General features: G+C 43.7%; 1 protein-coding gene across 5 annotated transcripts in view; it reads left to right on the top strand.

The window, feature by feature from the left end:
• The window catches only part of LOC311136086 (RNA-binding protein Musashi homolog 2), a 323,857-nt gene that overhangs the window by 265,791 nt on the left and 37,323 nt on the right, over positions 1 to 20,743 (top strand). For all 5 annotated transcript variants that reach the window (XM_084170165.1, XM_084170162.1, XM_084170166.1 and 2 more), the window contains exon 10: positions 5,017 to 5,091. In XM_084170165.1, the coding sequence (XP_084026291.1) occupies positions 5,017 to 5,091 (75 nt within the window). The remainder of the gene's footprint in view (positions 1 to 5,016; positions 5,092 to 20,743) is intronic.

Here is a 20,743-nt window from a genome sequence, read left to right as displayed (position 1 = left end):
ACGTTTGCATTTCCTGCTGTGCAGGAAAATTACCGCAACAACAGGATGATCAAATTAAGATACAGCATCTGTACGTGCGTACATGCTTGCACCCGCAGCTCTTAACAATGACACGTTGCATATACACACATGCAGGCTGCTGATTGGGGTGACTGAATATGTGTCCTGTTTGAATGTCTGTCTGTCTGTCTGTCTGTGTGTGAATGTGTGTCTGAGAGTGTGGCGCTCTGATGCTGGAGTGTGTGTATGAGAAAGAGTGTGTGTATGAGAGATCGTTTTTTTTCTGTCTATGGGCACATGGCTGCGGCTGCTCTGTATGCTCCTGATGTGCTGTAGCCCTCCCTGTGTCCTGAGCCAGCAGTCCCAGTGTCAACAGAGCGCCACAGAACAGTATTCACGCCATGCCCTTTAAATACCAGCCCCTGACCCCCCCACTCCTGGCATGTAGATGTGCCTCATTTAGCTCTCTGCTGGGATAGTCAGCACACAGTTACCTACCTCCCACACTGCAGCAGGAGGTTCAGGGCAAACACAGACACACACACTGGCATGCACGCGCGCACGCACACACACACACAGGCTAAAATATCTTTGCCATTCACTTTTATGGCTTTTACCGAACTCCATGTGGTTGGTTCAGTCATAGTTTTTTGGTGATGGTATTTTCTACATGTACAGTCTAAATCAGTGGTCTCCAAACTTTTCTATCATGAGAGCTACTTTTGAAAAATTAAACATGTCTCAAGCTACTCATTTTTTTCTAGCTTTAAAATTGGCACATTCTTCTCTTCTCCTCTCCCCTGCAACTCTTCCTCAGGTCCTTAGTGTACAAGAGAAAGTAGTGCACTATGTTTTCTGTCAATATTCCTGGTAAAAGAATAGTTAATAAACAACACTAAGGGGGGGGCCCTATAAAATCAGTGATCTCTTTCCCCAAATTATGTTTTATATTTTCCCAAATTATGTTCTCAGTAAAGAAATTCCTGGTTTTAGAATTAGTTTAGTTTTTCAGTCTTAAAATTTGAATTGTTCATAGAGAAACAACGAAATTGGATGTTCTGAGTCCATGTCAATGCTTAAGTAACATCAGAATACTTTTTTTTTTTAGGTCTGAAAGAAGGTCTGGAACATATTTTTTTGTGTAATTCCCCTTTAATTGTGCATCTAGTGAGTGAGGAATGTGCATCTGATGTGCCGATCTAGTGATGGTTCTGTACTGCTGCTGCTCAGTCCATTGCAAAGTTTGCAAATAACAAATAATAGATACAAATGATATACTTACTCATGATATACGTCTGCCAGATAAGCCTACTTTGCAGTTAACATTTAATTGAGAAGGTTTTGGGGAAAGTACACTACATGACCAAAGGTATGTGGACACCTGCTCGTCAATCATCTCATTCCAAAATCATGGGCATTAATATGGAGTTGGTCCCCACTTTGCTGCTATAACAGCCTCCACTCTTCTGGGAAGACTTTCCACTAGATGTTGGAACATTGCTGCGGGGACTTGCTTCCATTCAGCCACAAGCGCATTAGTGAGGTCCGGCACTGATGTTGGGCGATTAGGCCTGGCTGTGCAGGCCCGTCAAGTTCTTCCACACCGATCTCGACAAGCCATTTCTGTACGGACCTCGCTTTGCGCACGGGGGCATTGTCATTCTGAAAAAGGAAAGGGCCTTCCCAAAACTGTTGCCACAATGTTGGAAGCACAGAATCGTCTGGAATGTAATTGTATGCTGTAGCGTTAAGATTTCCCTTCAATGGAACTAAGGGACCTAGCCCGAACCATGAAAAACAGCCCCAGACCATTATTCCTCCTCCACCAAACTTTACAGTTGGCACTATGCATTCTGTCAGGTAGCGATCTTCTGGCATCCGCCAAACCCAGATTTGTCCGTCGGACTGCCAGATAGTGAAACGTGATTCATCACTCCAGAGAACGTGTTTCCACTGGTCCAGAGTCTAATGGCGGAAAGCTTTACACCACTCCAGCCGATGCTTGGCATTGCGCATGGTGATCTTAGGATTGTGTGTGGCTGCTCATGTATGGAAACCCATTTCATGAAGCTCCCAACAAACAGTTATTGTGCTGACATTGCTTCCAGAGGCAGTTTGGAACTCGGTAGTGAGTGCTGCAACCGAGGACAAACACTTTTTACTCGCTACATGCTTCAGCACTCGGCGGTCCCGTTCTGTGAGCTTGAGTGGCCTACCACTTCGCGGCTGAGCCGTTGTTGCTCCTAGACGTTTCCACTTCACAATAACAGCACACAGTTGACCGGGGCAGCTCTAGCAGGGCAGAAATTTGACGAACTGACTTGTTGGAAAGGTGGCGTCCCATGACGGTGCCACGTTGAAAGTCACTGAGCTCTTCAGTAAGGCCATTCTAATGCCAATGTTTGTCTATGGAGATTGCATGGATGTGTGCTCTATTTTATACGCCTGTAAGCAACGGTGTGGCTGAAATAGCCGAATCCACTAATTTGAAGGGGTGTCCACATACTTTTGTATATATAGTTTATTTCTGTCAACCCACAAGACGGTTATTACGTCAACTGGCTACACACAGAGTGATAGACAAACGCACGCACCACACATCACACAAATTAATTGGCAGATATTGTGTTAGGTTTGGCTTTTTAAGCCAATAGTTGCTAACCAGGGGTGGGATAATGTCAATGTTGCTTGATTAGATAGTAGCAAGGAGCTTGCAGTGTCTGATACTTGTGAGATTTGTTTATGACAGTTTGCGGTGGAACACGTGAAAATTGCATGTACTTTCAGAATTGTTTGGCGAGCTACTCATAGGTGGCCTGCGAGCTAACCTGTTGGAGACCCCTGGTCTAAATGCTAAAGTTGACAGTCAAACAGCAATGTGTGGTTTATCATTGTCGTCATGGAGGTAATGATGCCATCACTTCCCATGATCCCATCATTGCCAAATTCACAGTGATCTGGTGATGTGTTTTCTCATCAGTCCCTAAGAGGAAGGGTTGGAGCTGGTCTAGCCTCTCCTATTTCATTCCTGCAGGTCAGGTCTCCCCTCATCGCCCCTCAGTCAGAAGCAGCTTCTCACTTGGTCAGGATTAAATTGAACTTTGTCATGGGCAGCAAAAGGCTGATTGGATATTTATTACCCAGACAGACATGTTTCTTTCCCCTGGAAGTGGAGGAGCTGGCCTCTGAGCTGCCTTCTGTCTCTGTACCAACACCCCAGATCTGGTCTGGGGTGATGCTCAGATAACAGCAATCTTTCACAGTCACACACTATTAATGTACCTCCAGAGAAACGATTCTGATACATCCCTCTTATCTCTTAAGTATTTGTGCACTTTTGTTTTGTAACTCCAGAAGAGATCATTGCCAACAACTATATGTATTGATAATGTTTAGCTGGGGAAAGCCAACAGAAAGTGTCCGGTGACTATACTTTATCCTATTTCTGCAGAAGGTTAGTTGCAGTGTAAGCTCACTAGAGAGAGCAAAGCTGTTTGAAATAATGGAGACTTTCACAGGGAACAGCAGAGTAGTTTATCAAGTTATTACTCTCTGATAACCTTATTAAAGTAGAAGAATATCTGCAGTGAAACAGGCTTTTCCTGGTATTTTCTGTTTAAGGCTATCATGGTGTGTGTTCTCTATAAAAAAGAGATATCAGAGTGGACTCTGGTAATTTGCTCCTGGCCTGAGGGAATCCCTTTTTACTGGCTAATTTAGTTTTGGCAGGAGGTGATAACAGCTTTTTATGACAACAGATAAAGGCTTTGAAATATTCTCACAAACAGTGTGCTAGTGTGATGATCAAACTGATTTTCCTTGATCTGTGATTCGATCATACCTTAGTGGGGATGATGATCAGTCAAACTCACTCACGTACTCACCTGTTCACACTCTCACATTTCTCAGTATACTGAGGGACACACACACACACACACACACACACACAGAAACACACACACAAACAGCTCTCACACACAACCCAAACACACACCGTGTTTCTCAATATGTTCCTCCAGCTGCTGCTGTTTGAAACCTGTCCAGATAATTAACTTGTGGGCTGGTGGTTGTAATGAGCTTCCTGACAGCAGAGGAACAATAAATCAGCTGCTTTTAACTTTGTGTTGTTGGCCCGCCAGGTCTGCTTCAGCTTCGCTCAGCCCCCTCACACACACACACACACACACACACACACACACACACATACACACACACACATACACAGCTCTCCATCCTCCATCTGGCTGGCACTGATACAGCAATGTGTGTGTGTGTGTGTGTGTGTGTGTGTGTCCCTCTATACACTGAGAACTGGCCTACTTTCCCCAGTGTTTCTTGGTGTGTTTCAACTGGTAACTGTTCAGCTGACATATTGCTAATTTTCCCATTTTAAGAAATGTATCAACAATGAGAAATGGAAGGGAATAAACAGGCCCAAAATAACTTGTGAGCCCGTCATCAATAAAAACATTCTGTGTCAGCAGTGGTAGCTAGCGAAGACCACAACAGATGGCAAATGAATTGCCACATGACACACACACTCATTTTAAAGCTGTGTATTTATTTACAAAATGTTATTTTGATTTTAGTGTGCACATCACATTACGCTGCAGCACATGATAGATATACTTACAGTTTATCATCCAAGCCAATTGGGATATTGATATGGTTCACAGTTATTTTCTCATAGAGCCTCGTCAGCTCAGCAGTCATCATCAGGCTGGTGGAACAGGGAAGGTACAGGCTATTTATTCATGCTAAGCCATCGTGACAGCTCTTGATGTGTGGCCTTCCTCAGTTGATTGGTTAATTTGATTGACTTTATTTGTAGAAAAAGCAAACATTCGGACCCAGAGGATAACTCATTATGCTAAGTTTTATACAAACTTATTCCCAGTGTGGGCCAGACATTTACATGTCTATCTCCCTCTTGCAGAGGCAGAAAGTATGGTGGTTTTGACAATGCCTTTATGCTGAATGAAGTCCTAAAGTGTTTTTCACCTTTTCTTTCTCAAGGTTACCCTAACATTGTGGCGACGTACGGCCGTGGATACACTGGATTCACCCCGAGTTATAGCTATCAGTTCCCTGGTAAGTCTGCTCTTCACATGTCTGTCTTAGAGCCCTGTTTAGCTCACCCCCCCCCCCCCCCCCACACACACACATGAATACACAAACAAACACTCACCAGATAAGCTGTGGAGTGAGTGATAAGTGTGTTACGTGTCTGGATTTCTGAACCAGCCTGTTGAAAGCTGCAATACGTGGTGTAAATAGCTTACTCTTCTTAGCCCGCGTATGAACGCCACCATGACCAAACGGCTAAAACGGAGGAGGGATGTTCAAGCCCTCAGCCTCTCTTTCAATGTATGCAAATCCATCTCTCGGGAGGCAGGAAAATGGCCAAAATTGTACACACAGTCACACAGAGTCATATTTGAATTAGTTTTTATATCAAGCCCTATGTGCATCCAAAACGAACTGACTCATTGTCTTATATTAGCTAAAAGCGTTGACTTGGAGCTGGGTGGGTCCCAGTTGATGAGCCCAAATGGAGCCCATGTGGTGTGAAGGTGAGCAGCTGTACCTACAGCCTGCAGTGAGCGGCGGGTGGGGGCCTCTGGCCAGGTAGATGTGGCGCTGTAATACAGCACACCTTAGGCAGGCATCCTGTTGATTTCATGCTTTATTTAAGTACTTTACACAGAATATGTTTGCCGCGCCAGACATCAGTCCCGTCACTGATAAGGCAGAATGGGAAATGTCTGACAGCGACTCAGATCTCTATAATAGGTTTAGGTGGGGGGATACAGGTGTTCCACCCTGGGGTCAGACGTAATCATTTGTCGGAGGTGCCTGGGCTGTGAGCTAGAGGAGCACAGGAGGACTGGGGTGGAGGAAGAGAGGGAGGATGGAGGGAGGGAGACCAGGACACGATAAATTATTCATCTCTTCTTTGTAGAAGGATCCTACCAACATGAAAGATGTTCAGACATGGAAGTCTGCAGGGAATGTTACTCACGGTACCGATACCTTTACATCTCTGTCTGCATATACATATACAACTCTATTAATCTATGGTTAGCAGTAGTGTTTGGCTTTGTTTGCATTAGTTCCATAAGCTTTTATAGTCCAAATCTTTTCTAGGGAAATGTATTGGGACATTTTACCTTCACATAATACAGTACCTTCTGACATGATAAAGCACATACTGTGTGTTGTTTGTAACACACTTAGGCTCTATATACACTGAGTGTTCAAAACATTAAGAACACCTTCCTAGTATTGAGTTGCACCCACTTTTGCCCTCAGAACAGCCTCAATTTCTCGGGGCATGGACTCTACAAGGTGTTGAAAGCGTTCCACAGGGATGCTGGCCCATTTTGACTCCAATGCTTCCCACAGTTGTGTCAAGTTGGCTGAATGTCCTTTGGGTGGTGGACCATTCTTGATACACACAGGAAACTGTTGAGCGTGAAAAGCAGTATTGCAGTTCTTGACACACTCAAACTGGTGCTCCTGACACCTACTACCATACCCCATTCAAAGGCACTTAAATATTTTGTCTTGCCCATTAACCCTCTGAATGGCACACATACACAATCCACAATATATGTATCAATTGTCTCAAAGCTTTAAAATCCTTCTTTAACCTGTCTCCTCCCCTTCATCTACACTGATTAAAGTGGATTTAACAGGTGACATCAATAACAGATCATAGCTTTCACCTGGATTCACCTGGTCAGTCTGTCATGCAAAGAGCAGGTGTTCCTAATGTTTTGTACACTCAGTGTATGTTTTAATGCAGGTTGGCCATGTTAAAGTTTATTTAAAGAGCATCAGAAAGCTGTTACTACAGCCAGCAGCAGCAGCAGCCTAGCCTAATGCCTCCTCTGGGCAAACTCCATGTTAAACGCTCTTTCCTCAGGCCAAGTATTGATCATGTTGCCTTCCCATCCGCACGGAGATGCCCATGGCAGTTTATATTAGAATCAAAGGGTCCACACTGGAGAATATCATGCTGTACACTGTGAATGTGCCGAAATAGATTAATAAATGCTTGAATAAATAAATAAAGGGTGTTGTCCATGGATGGCGGGATGGATGGAGGGATGAATGAATGGAGGGATGAGGGGAAGGATAATTAGAGTGGGTGAATTGGCAGGCACTAGAGAAGCCAGACATGTGACTAAGCCCTGAGAAGGGGATTGAAACATCAGCAGCTGGTTTATTCCCCCTTATACATGCAAAGTCTAATGTCAGCAAGCGCACATGGGGTAAACCCTGATGATCCCTTCATTATACACACACAGGCACACACAGCACTTTAGCCAGGGGGGCAACCTCACCTTCTTAGAGCCTCTTCACACTTACTACACTTTTGGTAAAAATACCGTCAGCTACATACACTGAGTGTACAAAACATTAAGAACACCTTCCTAATATTGAGTTGCACCCCCTTTTGCCTTCAGAACAGCCTCAATTCGTTGGGGCATGGACTCTACAAGGTGTCGAAAGCGTTCCACAGGGATGCTGGCCCATGTTGACACCAATGATTCCCACAGTTGTGTCAAGTTGGCTGTATGTCCTTTGGGTGGTGGACCGTTCTTGATACACATGGGAAACTGTTGAGCGTAAAAAACCCAGCAGCGTTGCAGTTCTTGACACAAACCGGTGTGCCTGGCACCTACTACCATACCCCGTTCAAATATTTTGTCTTGCCCATTCACCCTCTGAATAGCACATATACACAATCCAAGTCTCAATTGTCTCAAGGCTTAAAAATCCTTCTTTAACCTGTTTCCTACCCTTCATCTACACTGATTGAAGTGGATTTAACAAGTGACATCAATAAGGGATCATAGATTTAACCTGGATTCACATGGTCAGTCTATGTCATGGAAAGAGCAGGTGTTCCTAATGTTTTTTACACTCAGTGTATATTACTCAAATGTAAACTTGTGTACTTGCTACATCTCAACACTCGCCCGACAGTGGCCCCCCTTGAAGCAGGGCAGTGTAAACACAATTGTCTCGTTGAGACAACACTTCTACATCATAAATGGTAATAGCAGAGCAAAGTTTCTGCCTAAAATTCCAGTAACAGCCTGTTGTCGCAATAGCTGCCAGCTGCAATGAGCCACGTAAAACTATGGAAACCCATCCCCAGCACCCAAAACATGTAAAATGTGGATCATACAAATAGATATGTTTTTTTCATTTGTAACATTGTGTGGTGATTTCAGAGGTGGCACCACAGGTCTCAGAGTGGTGGGGGGGAAATTGTTTTCCTGGTGTCCAGAGTTTTTCCTGATCTGGTAGTTGGCTATCCGAACCAACTCGTATGACATAGTAATAAATCAGCTATAAAAAAAAATTATATATATTATAATGGCTATGATATGGGCTATGATGGGACCAAATTATCAGGTCATATACAGTGAGGGAAAAAAGTATTTGATCCCCTGCTGATTTTGTACGTTTGCCCACTGACAAAGAAATGATCAGTCAATAATTTTAATGGTAGGTTTATTTGAACAGTGATTGACAGAATAACAACAAAAAAATCCAGAAAAACTCATGTCAAAATTTTTATAAATTGATTTGCATTTTAATGAGGGAAATAGGTATTTGACCCCCTCTCAATCAGAAAGATTTCTGGCTCCCAGGTGTCTTTTATACAGGTAACGAGCTGAGATTAGGAGCACATTCCTAAAGGGAGTGCTCCTAATCTCAGTTTGTTACCTGTATAAAAGACACCTGTCCACAGAAGCAATCAATCAATCAGATTCCAAACTCTCCACCATGGCCAAGACCAAAGAGCTCTCCTAGGATGTCAGGGACAAGATTGTAGACCTACACAAGGCTGGAATGGGCTACAAGACCATCACCAAGCAGCTTGGTGAGAAGGTGACAACAGTTGCTGCGATTATTCGCAAATGGAAGAAACACAAAATAACTGTCAATCTCCCTTGTCCTGGGGCTCCATGCAAGATCTCACCTCGTGGAGTTGCAATGATCATGAGAACGGTGAGGAATCAGCCCAGAACTACACAGGAGGATCTTGTCAATGATCTCAAGGCAGCTGGGACCATAGTCACCAAGAAAACAATTGGTAACACACTACGCCGTGAAGGACTGAAATCCTGCAGCGCCCACAAGGTCCCCCTGCTCAAGAAAGCACATATACAGGCCCGTCTGAAGTTTGCCAATGAACATCTGAATGATTCAGAGGAGAACTGGGTGAAAATGTTGTGGTCAGATGAGACCAAAATCGAGCTCTTTGGCATCAACTCAACTCGCCATGTTTGGAGGAGGAGGAATGCTGCCTATGACCCCAAGAACACCATCCCCACCGTCAAACATGGAGGTGGAAACATTATGCTTTGGGGGTGTTTTTCTGCTAAGGGGACAGGACAACTTCACCGCATCAAAGGGACGATGGACGGGGCCATGTACTGTCAAATCTTGGGTGAGAACCTCCTTCCCTCAGCCAGGGCATTGAAAATGGGTCGTGGATGGGTATTCCAGCATGACAATGACCCAGAACAGACGGCCAAGGCAACAAAGGAGTGGCTCAAGAAGAAGCACATTAAGGTCCTGGAGTGGCCTAGCCAGTCTCCAGACCTTAATCCCATAGAAAATCTGTGGAGGGAGCTGAAGGTTCGAGTTGCCAAACGTCAGCCTCGAAACCTTAATGACTTGGAGAAGATCTGCAAAGAGGAGTGGAACAAAATCCCTCCTGGGATGTGTGCAAACCTGGTGGCCAACTACAAGAAACGTCTGACCTCTGTGATTGCCAACAAGGGTTTTGCCACCAAGTACTAAGTCATGTTTTGCAGAGGGGTCAAGTACTTATTTCCCTCATTAAAATGCAAATCAATTTATAAAAATTTTGACATGCATTTTTCTGGATTATATTGTTGTTATTCCGTCTCTCACTGTTCAAATAAACCTACCATTAAAATTATAGACTGATCATGTCTTTGTCAGTGGGCAAACATACAAAATCAGCAGGGGATCAAATACTTTTTTCCCTCACTGTAAAATAAAAACTCCTGGCCCTAGGGAGGAAGAAAACATCCAAACCCTTTACACAGACAAAGACAACAACTGCGATTGGACAAAAACTAAGAAAAAACCTATAAGGGCTGAGCTCGCTGTATGCAGGTTGTATGGTGTAGGCCTTTGCATCTGTAATTAAAAGGTATTCATACAGTATGCCGTCACTATTGTGTTGATTGATTAATTCCAGTCAATCATTTTGGATTAAAAAGGCCTAGGTAGCCACCTGAAGTGTAAATATAAACAAAAGGTATGAATAAAGATAAAAGCGCAGGCCCATGGGGAAACCTGTCTCCTGGTGTCTGTGGGGCTGGGGTAGAAAGCCATGGCACCCACCCAGCCTGAGATATTATCACACACTGATGTTACAGTGCAGGTGTGTGTTTGATGTTAAATGATGATACACTGATGTTACAGTGCAGGTGTGTGTGTGATGTTTAATGATGACACACTGATTTTACAGTGCAGGTGTGTGTGTGATGTTTAATGATGACACACTGATGTTATAGTGCATGTCTCTGGTCGGTAGACTGACTCAGTGGAGAGATGGGAGATGAAGGGATGGGGAGATGAAGGGATGGGGTAGCTGGTAAAAAAGCGGTTGCAGCGTGTTTCCCCTCCCACCGCTGAGAGGAGGAAGAGGAGGGCGCTGCGACTGTGAGCGGTGAAGCGTCAGGCAGGCAGAGCGATGGTGGAGAGTTAACTTTTCACTCCCAGCTAACCCCCCCCCTGGCTTTCCCTGTAAAACGATCCTCTCCTCCTGCCTCCCCTCTACCACCACCACACACAGTGTATTCCTCTTCCAGGCAACCCTCACACAGCCACCCGCCTGTCTCTCATATTGTCAATGACCTTGATGTAGAACATGGAAGGTGAAAACACATTTGCTCGGTCCTTGTAGCTTTCAGGGATTTGCAGTAATCTCAGTTGCTTGGGAGGTTAAAAATTGACTTTGGTCAAGGGAGTGGAGCTCATTTTGTTTGAAGCACCCGCTGTAAGCCATAGAGGGGAGAAGTGGGATACAGAGAATGCATATGGCTGCATGTAGGCCACTGGCACTCATTTTCTTAAAATATATAAACTGTATGAGTGGTTTTATGGTGTTGTTAGTATTGAGCAAATCATAGAGTTTTTTTAATTTATGTTTTTTTGTTGTTGTCAGTATTTGATTATGTATGGACTGGCTTGGTGCTGGTGGCTTTGTGGTTTAGGCTGGTATTTGACCTCTATTGTGACTGTCAAGGCTTTTTACCTCCACTGTGATAGCTTTAGCAGGATCAGACATTAAATTAGAATGGTTTGTTGGAATAGGGACGCTACTGTAATGTATGGAGCTACTGCTTTAGTTACAGTACAATGTGTCTGCTAGTGGACTCTCCCTCTCTCTCTTGCTCGCGTAGAACCAAACACACACATATTTGTCTCTCTGACACCTACACTACCGTTCAACAGTTTGGGGTCACTTAGAAATGTCCTTGTTTTCGATAGAAAAGCAATTTTTTTGTCCATTAAAATAACATCAAATTGATCAGAAATACAGTGTAGACATTGGTAATGTTGTAAATGGCTATTGTAGCTGGAAACTGCTGATTTTTAATGGAATATCTACATAGGCGTACAGAGGCCCATTATCAGCAACCATCAGTCCTGTGTTCCAATGGCACATTGTGTTTGCTAATCCAAGTTTATCATTTTAAAAGGCTAATTGATCATTAGAAAACCCTTTTGCAATTATGTTAGCACAGCTGAAAACTGTTGTGCTGATTAAAGAAGCCTTCTTGAGACTAGTTGAGTATCTGGAGCATCAGCAATTGTGGGTTCGATTACAGGCTCAAAATGTCCAGAAACAAATAACTTTCTTCTGAAACTCGTCAGTCTGTTCTTGTTCTGAGAAATGAAGGATATTCGATGAGAGAAATTGCCAAGAAACTGAAGATCTCGTACAACGCTGTGTACTACTCCCTTCACAGAACAGTGCAAACTGGCTCTAACCAGAATAGAAAGAGGAGTGGGAGGCCCCGGTGCACAACTGAGCAAGAGGACAAATACATTAGTGTCTAGTTTGAGAAACAGACGCCTCACAGGTCCTCAACTGGCAGCTTCATTAAATAGTACCCGCAAAACACCAGTCTCAATGTCAACAGTGAAGCTGCCAGTTGAGGACCTGTGAGGCGTCTGTTTCTCAAACTAGACACTCTAATGTAATTGTCCTCTTGCACAGTTCTTTGTTTCTTGCCATTTTGAGCCTCTAATCGAACCCACAATTGCTGATGCTCCAGATACTCAACTAGTCTCAAGAAGGCCAGTTTTATTGCTTCTTTAATCAGCACAACAGTTTTCAGCTGTGATAACATAATTGCAAAAGGGTTTTCTAATGATCAATTAGCCTTTTAAAATGATAAACTTGGATTAGCAAACACATCGTGCCATTGGAACACAGGACTGATGGTTGCTGATAATGGGCCTCTGTACGCCTATGTAGATATTCCATTAAAAATCAGCCGTTTTCAGCTACAATAGCCATTTACAGCATTAACAATGTATTTCGAAAATAAGGACATTTCTAAGTGACCCCAAACTTTTGAACGGTAGTGTATATAAACTGTATAGATTCTCTGGCTCTTTCATACACATATACAATCTCACTGAGGTGGTGTGTGAGGAGGAGTTTTGTGGCTGAGGATATTTTTTTGCTGTGCATTTCCTGGCCTTGTCACCACATCCTGCCGTTGTCACATATGTCAGCAGTGTCAGCTCTGTCCGGTGGTAGATAAGAGGACTGGGGACGCAGTGTGCTACCGGACCTTCCGTCACCCTCCGTATCTCCACCCCACGTCCCACCTCTCCTTCCTTCCACCACATCCACCCACACAGCCTGTCGCTCAGAAGCCCAGAGCACTGACGTTTCAAAAGTCTTAAATCAGGAGCAAGCATCTCTCTGTTTGTTACTATAAACTTGCTCCAACCCAGCAGGGAATACCTATCCCCAGAAACCCTCCTGAAACTTTCAGTAAAGGCATGGGCTGGACCGGAGAGACAGAGGACCAATCATAACCAGGGGTCAGAGGTGAGAGTCTTTCCCACCCTGGCTGCCATGGCGTCACCTCTTCCAACCTGACCCCCCATCATCAAAGGTGATACGAGAGGAAATAACACCCGCCTCATCCTCCTTTCTTTCTCTGTTTTATTCGAGCATGCCAAAGCGCTGCGATGTCGTTATGGAAATAAGCCATCTGGAAGAGGTGTTTGGGAATGCAAAGGTGGCACAAGTTATTGTGTTATTTTGCATAGATGTCTCTTCCATTTCAAAGAGGAAGATTCTTCGGACTTTCATTTCAGCGAAGGCTGCTGTTTGAAGCCCTGGGTGTGTATTGATGTGTACGTAGGCATATACACACGCACAATCATAAAGATGCAGCATGTCAAGGTCACAGCGACGTGGGGGATTCTGTAGAAATAAATCAGTGGCCTTCACTCCTTCTTCAGGCAAACATAGGCACGCATACAGGCGCAAGCACAGACACACACACACACACAGAGTACCTCGGTCACACACCACATACACACACACACAGCCATATCAGATATCTATCAAACATCAAACATAGCCATGCATAATGTATGTACAATCAAATGCAAACACATTCACAAACAAATGCATCCACACACCATGACCCCAGGACAGTGTTCTCATTAAAAGGAGGCGCTGCAGGGACTTTGTACCCTGAAATGTGATGTGGAGAGAGATGGTGAATGAAGGTGATGAATGCAGATCCATACTGATAGTACTGATGAAAAACCTCACCATCACCACCTACTCAGCCATCCGTTCCACACAGCTACAGTGCTATGAAAAAGTATTTGCCCCCTTTCTAATTTTCTCTACTTTTGCATATTTGTGATACTGAATGTTATCAGATCTTCAACCAAAACCTAATATTAGATAAAGGGAACATAAGTGAACAAATAACACAACAATTACATATTTATTTCATTATAAACAAAGTTATGCAACACCCAATTCCCCTGTGTGAAAAAGTAATTGCCCCCTTACACTCAATAACTGGTTGTGCCACCTTTAGCTGCAATGACTCCAACCAAATGCTTCCTGTAGTTGTTGATCAGTCTCTCACGTCGCTGTGTAGGAATTTTGGCCCACTCTTCCATGCAGAACTGCTTTAACTCAGTGACGTGTGGGTTTTCAAGCACGAACTGCTTGTTTCAAGTCCTGCCACAACATCTCAATTGGGATTAGGTCTGGACTTTGACTAGGCCATTCCAAAACTTCCAAGACAATGATCCAAAACACACAATCAAGTCTACATGAAAATTGCTAAAAAGCAACAAATTTGAAGTTTTGGAATGGCCTAGTCAAAGTCCAGACCTAATCCCAATTGAGATGTTGTGGCAGGACTTGAAATGAGCAGTTCGTGCTTGAAAACCCACATGTCACTGAGTTAAAGCAGTTCTGCATGGAAGAGTGGTTGGAGTCATTGCAACTAAAGGTGGCACAACCAGTTATTGAGTGTAAGGGGGCAATTACTTTTTCACACAGGGGATTTGGGTGTTGCATAACTTTGTTTATGAAATAAATGAAATAAATATGTAATTGTTGTGTTATTTGTTCACTTATGTTCCCTTTATCTAATATTAGGTTTTGGTTGAAGATCTGATAACATTCAGTATCACAAATATGCAAAAGTAGAGAAAATTAGAAAGGGGGCAAATACTTTTTCATAGCACTGTATTTACAACATCTGGATCCCTTAGTAAATGTGTTTGTGCATACCATGTGAAAGGAGACAAAGAGAGGAAAGGAAAGGAGAAAAGAGAAGAGAAGAAAGGAGATGTGGAGTGACTGAACTCTGACCCAGGCGAGTACTCCCAGGGGCCACCGAGAGAGAGAGAGAGGGGGAGAGAGAGAGAGAGAGAGAGAGAGAGAGAGTCTATAGAGCGAGAGTCTATAGAGCGAGTGCAGGGTCTGTATGTAAGCAGATGGGCCGCGTGACGCCACACTGACTCACAGATTGTCCCTAATTGAAAAGGCTGCTCATTAATCCAATGGGTGTGTGGAAGCAGGGGCCCTCTACGAGTCACAGGGCTTAAAATAGGGCCTGACGAGGGCGATCATCTGCACACTCACACAGCACTTCTCTTTGGCCCTTGGCTCTGTCATCACTAACTTCTGCAGGTCTGACGTCAATCGGCAGCGCTGTGTCACAGCCTATGTAGCTTTGTGTAGCCCTGCAGGTCGGTCCCAGATCAGCTCTACTGCTCACTGTCATTCTATGAAGACCCAGAGCAGGCCTTGCAGGCTGGTCCCAGATCAGCTCTGCTGCTTTACCTGTGTCTCTCCTCTCTCTGTAAACGCATACTGCTGTCAGAACCCAGTGCAGTGTGCTGTTGGCTGTCCTAGCAGGGCTCTGCAGGCTGTGTGTCTATGCGGAGCCACACAGGGCCTAATGGATAAGGAATATTCTGCCCAGTGTGTGGGTGGGTTGGGAGTAGGGCTGTTGCGGTGACCGTATTACCGCCACACCGGCGGTTACGAGTCATGAATGCAGTCAAATTCCACATATCCGTTTAGTCACGGTAATTAGGCTTCTCCGAGCTCTGATGCTGCTGATGGTCATTAGTAGCCTACCAAACTTGCTAACTGCCTGGTACTCAGCACTCTATTGTCCCTCTAATCACTCTGACATCAATGCAAATGTAATCAAAAATCAAATCAAACACTTCATGAGAGCCCATGAGCTCATGGTGCGCAACATTCTATAGGCTATGCAATTGCACGAGAAAACAGAGTGATGGCCTCTACTAAAAATAGGAGAATCCCATCAGCTTTCTATAGACTAGGCCTACTATATTTATTTCTCAACTTTCCTAATATTAAGCACATTGCTTATCTTTACAACAGGAGAATAGCCTACCCGGCTGGCATGAAAATGAACCAGGGGTAAGCGTCCTCCATTCGCTATTTAAGTGCATACAGTTGAAGTCGTAAGTTTACATACACCTTAGCCAAATCAGTTTTTCACAATTCCTGACATTTAATCCTAGTAAAAATTCCATGTCTTTCCACAAGCTTCCCACAATAAATTGGGTGAATTTTGGCCCATTCCTCCTGACAGAGCTGGTGTCAGGTTTGTAGGCCTCCTTGCTCGCACACGCTTTTTCAGTTCTGCCCACACATTTTCTAAAGGATTGAGGTCAGGGCTTTGTAATGGCCACTCCAATACCTTGACTTTGTTGTCCTTAAGCCATTTTGCCACAACTTTGGAAGTATGCTTGGGGTCATTGTCCATTTGGAAGACCCATTTTCGACCAAGCTTTAACTTCCTGACTGATGTCTTGAGATGTTGCTTCAATATATCCACAAAATTTTCCTTTCTCATGATGCCATCTATTTTGTGAAGTGCACCAGTCCCTCCTGCAGCAAACCACCCCCAGAGCATGATGCTGCCATCCCCGTGCTTCACGGTTGGGATGGTGTTCTTCGGCTTGCAAGCAACCCTCTTTTTCCTCCAAACATAACGATGATCATTATGGCCAAACAGTTCTGTTTCATCAGACCAGAGGACATTTCTCCAAAAAGTATGATCTTTGTCCCCATGTGCAGTTGCAAACCGTAGTCTGGCTTTTTTATGGCGGTTTTGGAGCAGTGGCTTCTTCCTTGCTGAGCGGCCTTTCAGGTTATGTCGATATAGGACTCATTTTACTGTGGATATAGATACTTTTGTACCTGTTTCCTCCAGCATCTTCACAAGGTCCTTTGCTGTTGTTCTGGGATTGATTTGCACTTTTCGCACCAAAGTACGTTAATCTCTAGGAGACAGAACGCGTCTCCTTCCTGAGCCATATGACGGCTGCGTGGTCCCATGGTGTTTATACTTGCGTACTATTGTTTGTACAGATGAACGTGGTACCTTCAGCCATTTGGAAATTGCTCCCAAGGATGAACCACACTTGTGGAGGTCTACAAAAAAAAAATCTGAGGTCTTGGCTGATTTCTTTTGATTTTCCCATTATGTCAAGCAAAGAGGCACTATTTGAAGGTAGGCCTTGAAATACATCCACAGGTACACCTCCAATTGACTCAAATTATGTCAATTAGCCTATCAGAAGCTTCTAAAGCCATTACAGCATTTTCTGGAATTTTCCAAGCTGTTTAAAGGCACAGTCAACTTAGTGTATGTACACTTCTGACCCACTGGAATTGTGATACAGTGAATTATAAGTGAAATAATCTGTCTGTTAACAATTGTTGGAAAGATTACTTGTGTCATGCACAAAGTAGATGTCCTAACCGATTTGCCAAAACTATAGTTTGTTAACAAGAAATTTGTGGAGTGGTTGAAAAACAAGTTTTAATGACTCCAACCTAAGTGTATGTAAACTTCTGACTTCAACTGTAGATTACATGTATTATTTCCCGCTGCCCCTGTTTCGAGACAGGTGCATGATAATGGGCCATTCTAAATCAAAATAAATTTCACACATATATTATTTAGTATATGTAAAGACAAGACTAATGTGTAGCTGATGGGTGATAATATTAGCCTATCACTTGTGAATTATATATTATCACTTGTGAATGATGCCCAGCATAAGGCAAGAAACAAAGCCTTTTTTGTGTGCAACTTTTTCTAATCATAGTCTCACATCTCATGTAGCCTAGCCCATAGGCCTATATGTTTTGATAAAGTTTGTATCACAACTAAAGTGGCCAAATAACTTCTTAAAATTAAGCACATTTGATCCACTTTACAAGGGGTGCAGAGCATAACTGGCATACATAAGCAGCGCTTGAGTTTCAAGTTTGGGGAAGATAATTTTCTCCATAAAAGCATTACATGCATAATCACATGTTGATAATGGTATTTTCACGCTAATGGAACATTTGCGCTTATAGCCTACTGCCATGTGCGCATTGCTGCGCTTATAATGTGAAGAAATAGTCTAATAGTTTATCAACATTTTAAGCTAAACGTTCTGATCTGTTGCGTCAGCCACATTGCGTAAAAAAGGTTTTTTGATGCTAGTGGTTGGGATCTATCGCGTCCCACAACTGTCCCAGACTATGTTTGGAATATGTATTTCTAGCACAGAATAGAATAGGTCAACTTTTGTACTATGGGGGATAGTAGTTTGACATAGGCTAGGGCTGTTGCAGTTCGTTAGGCCAACTCATCTTGTTGGCTGACGAAAAGTAAATGTGGACAGTTCTTCCAATATCTTCAATATGCACCTCGGGATTGGATAAGGAGTTGCAGTTGTGTCCCCGATGTGTCTGTCTCCAGACCCAATCACGTGATGGAGAGCCATGTGAGTGAGAGGTGCTTCGGAGCACGCAGCACTCAGGGAGAAGGGCACAACGCAGCACTCCAGGCCAAGGGGCATAACGGCCACTGGCCGCAAAAGGCATGGATTTCTTTAGGGTGCATTACAGCCACTCAAAGGATGCCGCCGTGAAATTCGAGGCATTATCAAGTGCTTGTCAAATGTGAATGAGAGACTGATGAAGTGCGTACAGCCTGCCTTTCAAGCGACTTTTTTCAAATCATCATTAGAGTCGCATCATGCAGCCTTACAATGTATTAAAAATCAAAACATATAGCCCAACGTTTGTAGAACAACTAAAGTTACATTACCAACTCTAAATTAAGCATATAGGAGTACCTATTTCTTTGTTAACCGCTCAACACAGAATAGCCGCATGTGCACACTCCCTCAAATCGTTTGGACAAAATATCCTTTCTATTTTATTCAGCTTTGTTCAATTGTATTCTTCATACTATAAAATAATAATATATATTGTCTGCTAAATGAACTAGTGTAGCCCACAGCCATTTGGCATGGCCAGATCAGGACCTAACATAAGGACAACTCAGAGAATGCTATTCTGTTCTTCTGAAATAAACTACATTTTCTTCATATCATGCTTCTTTAGACCTGTCTAAAATAAATAATGGATTTATTGTGAAGGTGTAAGCTATATTACATGGATTTAATGTAGATGTTCTAAAGGTCTGCATCAGTGGCTTGTAGGCTATGTGTGGAAGCCAGGAGATGCTAAATGTGTTTATGTTAATTAACGGTCAATTACCATGAGGCCGACAGTTATTTGCTTGACAATCACCGGCTGACAAAATTTTGTGACCGCCACAGCCATAGTTGGGAGGGGAGGGGGAGCAGGAGCGGGCAGCGGCGGTGAAGGGAACTGCGGTGTGCCAGCGTCTCTGTACCTGGCTAATTCTCAGTGACAGGCAGGCCGTGTGGTAGGCCCTGCCTTGAGCCAGTGGGAGAGGCTACATTCATCAGCTCCCAGGTCTTAATCCTCAGTGTGAGCTGCAGACAGATCAGCGATGCCGCCAGACAGCAGCGGCCCACCGTGGAGCCTGATGTCCCAGCGTCTGCTGTAGTTAAGATGAGCTGCTGTGACAGAGGCAGACAGAGGAGACAGTGTTGCTTTTATCCCAGTGTCCTCTATTGAGCTACCGGACTGGAACAGAACCTGCTCTGCCTCTGGCTCCAGACCTACAGGAGAGGAGAGAGGAGAGGAGGAGAGCAAGATTTTGATGTTATGAGACTGAGTAGTCTCCTCTTCTTTCTTCTCATTGAGGTCATACACTATCCCAGAGTTCCAAACTCAGCAAGTGCCCTCCTCCAGCCTTCAATCCTCTCTTGTTTCCACTCCTCTCTCCTGTGGACAGCACTAATGGTTCTCCAGTGCTCTCCAGCCCCACTCCTCCCCTCCCAGTGCATGGCTCAGCAGCAGCACTCATTAACACAACACACTGCCCTCCCCACACTGGACCTCCATTTTGACTCATACACCTCTTAACGATCGGACCCTTAAAAAAAATATATTTAGCCTAAAATGACATACCCAAATCTATCTGCCTGTAGCTCAGGACCTGAAGCAAGGATATGCATATTCTTGATACCATTTGAAAGGAAACACGTTGAAGTTTGTGGAAATGCGAAAATAATGTAGGAGAATATAACACATTAGATCTGGTAAAAGATAATACAAACAAAAAAACATGCGTTGTTTTTTTTGTCTTCCATCGTCTTTGAAATGCAAGAGAAAGGCCACAATATAATATTGCAGTTTAGATTGCATTTTGATTTGTGTGTGCAAAGTTTCAGATTGATCCAAATCAAATCAAATTTTATTTGTCACATACACGTGTTTAGCAGATGTTATTGCGGGTGTAGCGAAATGCTTGTGCTTCTAGCTCCGACAGTGCAGTAATATCTAACAAGTAATATCTAACATTTCACAACATATACCCAATACACACAAATCTAAGTAAGGAATGGAATTAAGAATATATACATATATGGACGAGCAATGACAGAGCGGCATGGACTAAGATACAGTAGAATAGTACATATGAGATGAGTAATGCAAGAGATTATTAACGTGACTAGTGTTCCATTTCTTAAAGTGGCCAGTGATTTCAATAGGCAGCAGCAGCCTCCAATGTGCTAGTGATAGCTATTTAACAGTCTGATGGCCTTGACATAGAAGCTGTTTTTCAGTCTCTCGGTCCCAGCTTTGATGCACCTGTACTGACCTCGCCTTCTGGATGATAGCGGGGTGAACAGGCAGTGGCTCGGGTGGTTGATGTCCTTGATGATGTTTTTGGACTTCCTGTAACATCGGGTGCTG

This window comes from Coregonus lavaretus (genome assembly GCF_964263955.1).
Source record: "Coregonus lavaretus genome assembly, chromosome: 10".
Classification (NCBI taxonomy): Eukaryota; Metazoa; Chordata; class Actinopteri; order Salmoniformes; family Salmonidae; genus Coregonus; species Coregonus lavaretus.
Note: the sequence above shows the minus strand (reverse complement) of the source record. Positions and strands in the feature narration are given on the sequence as shown.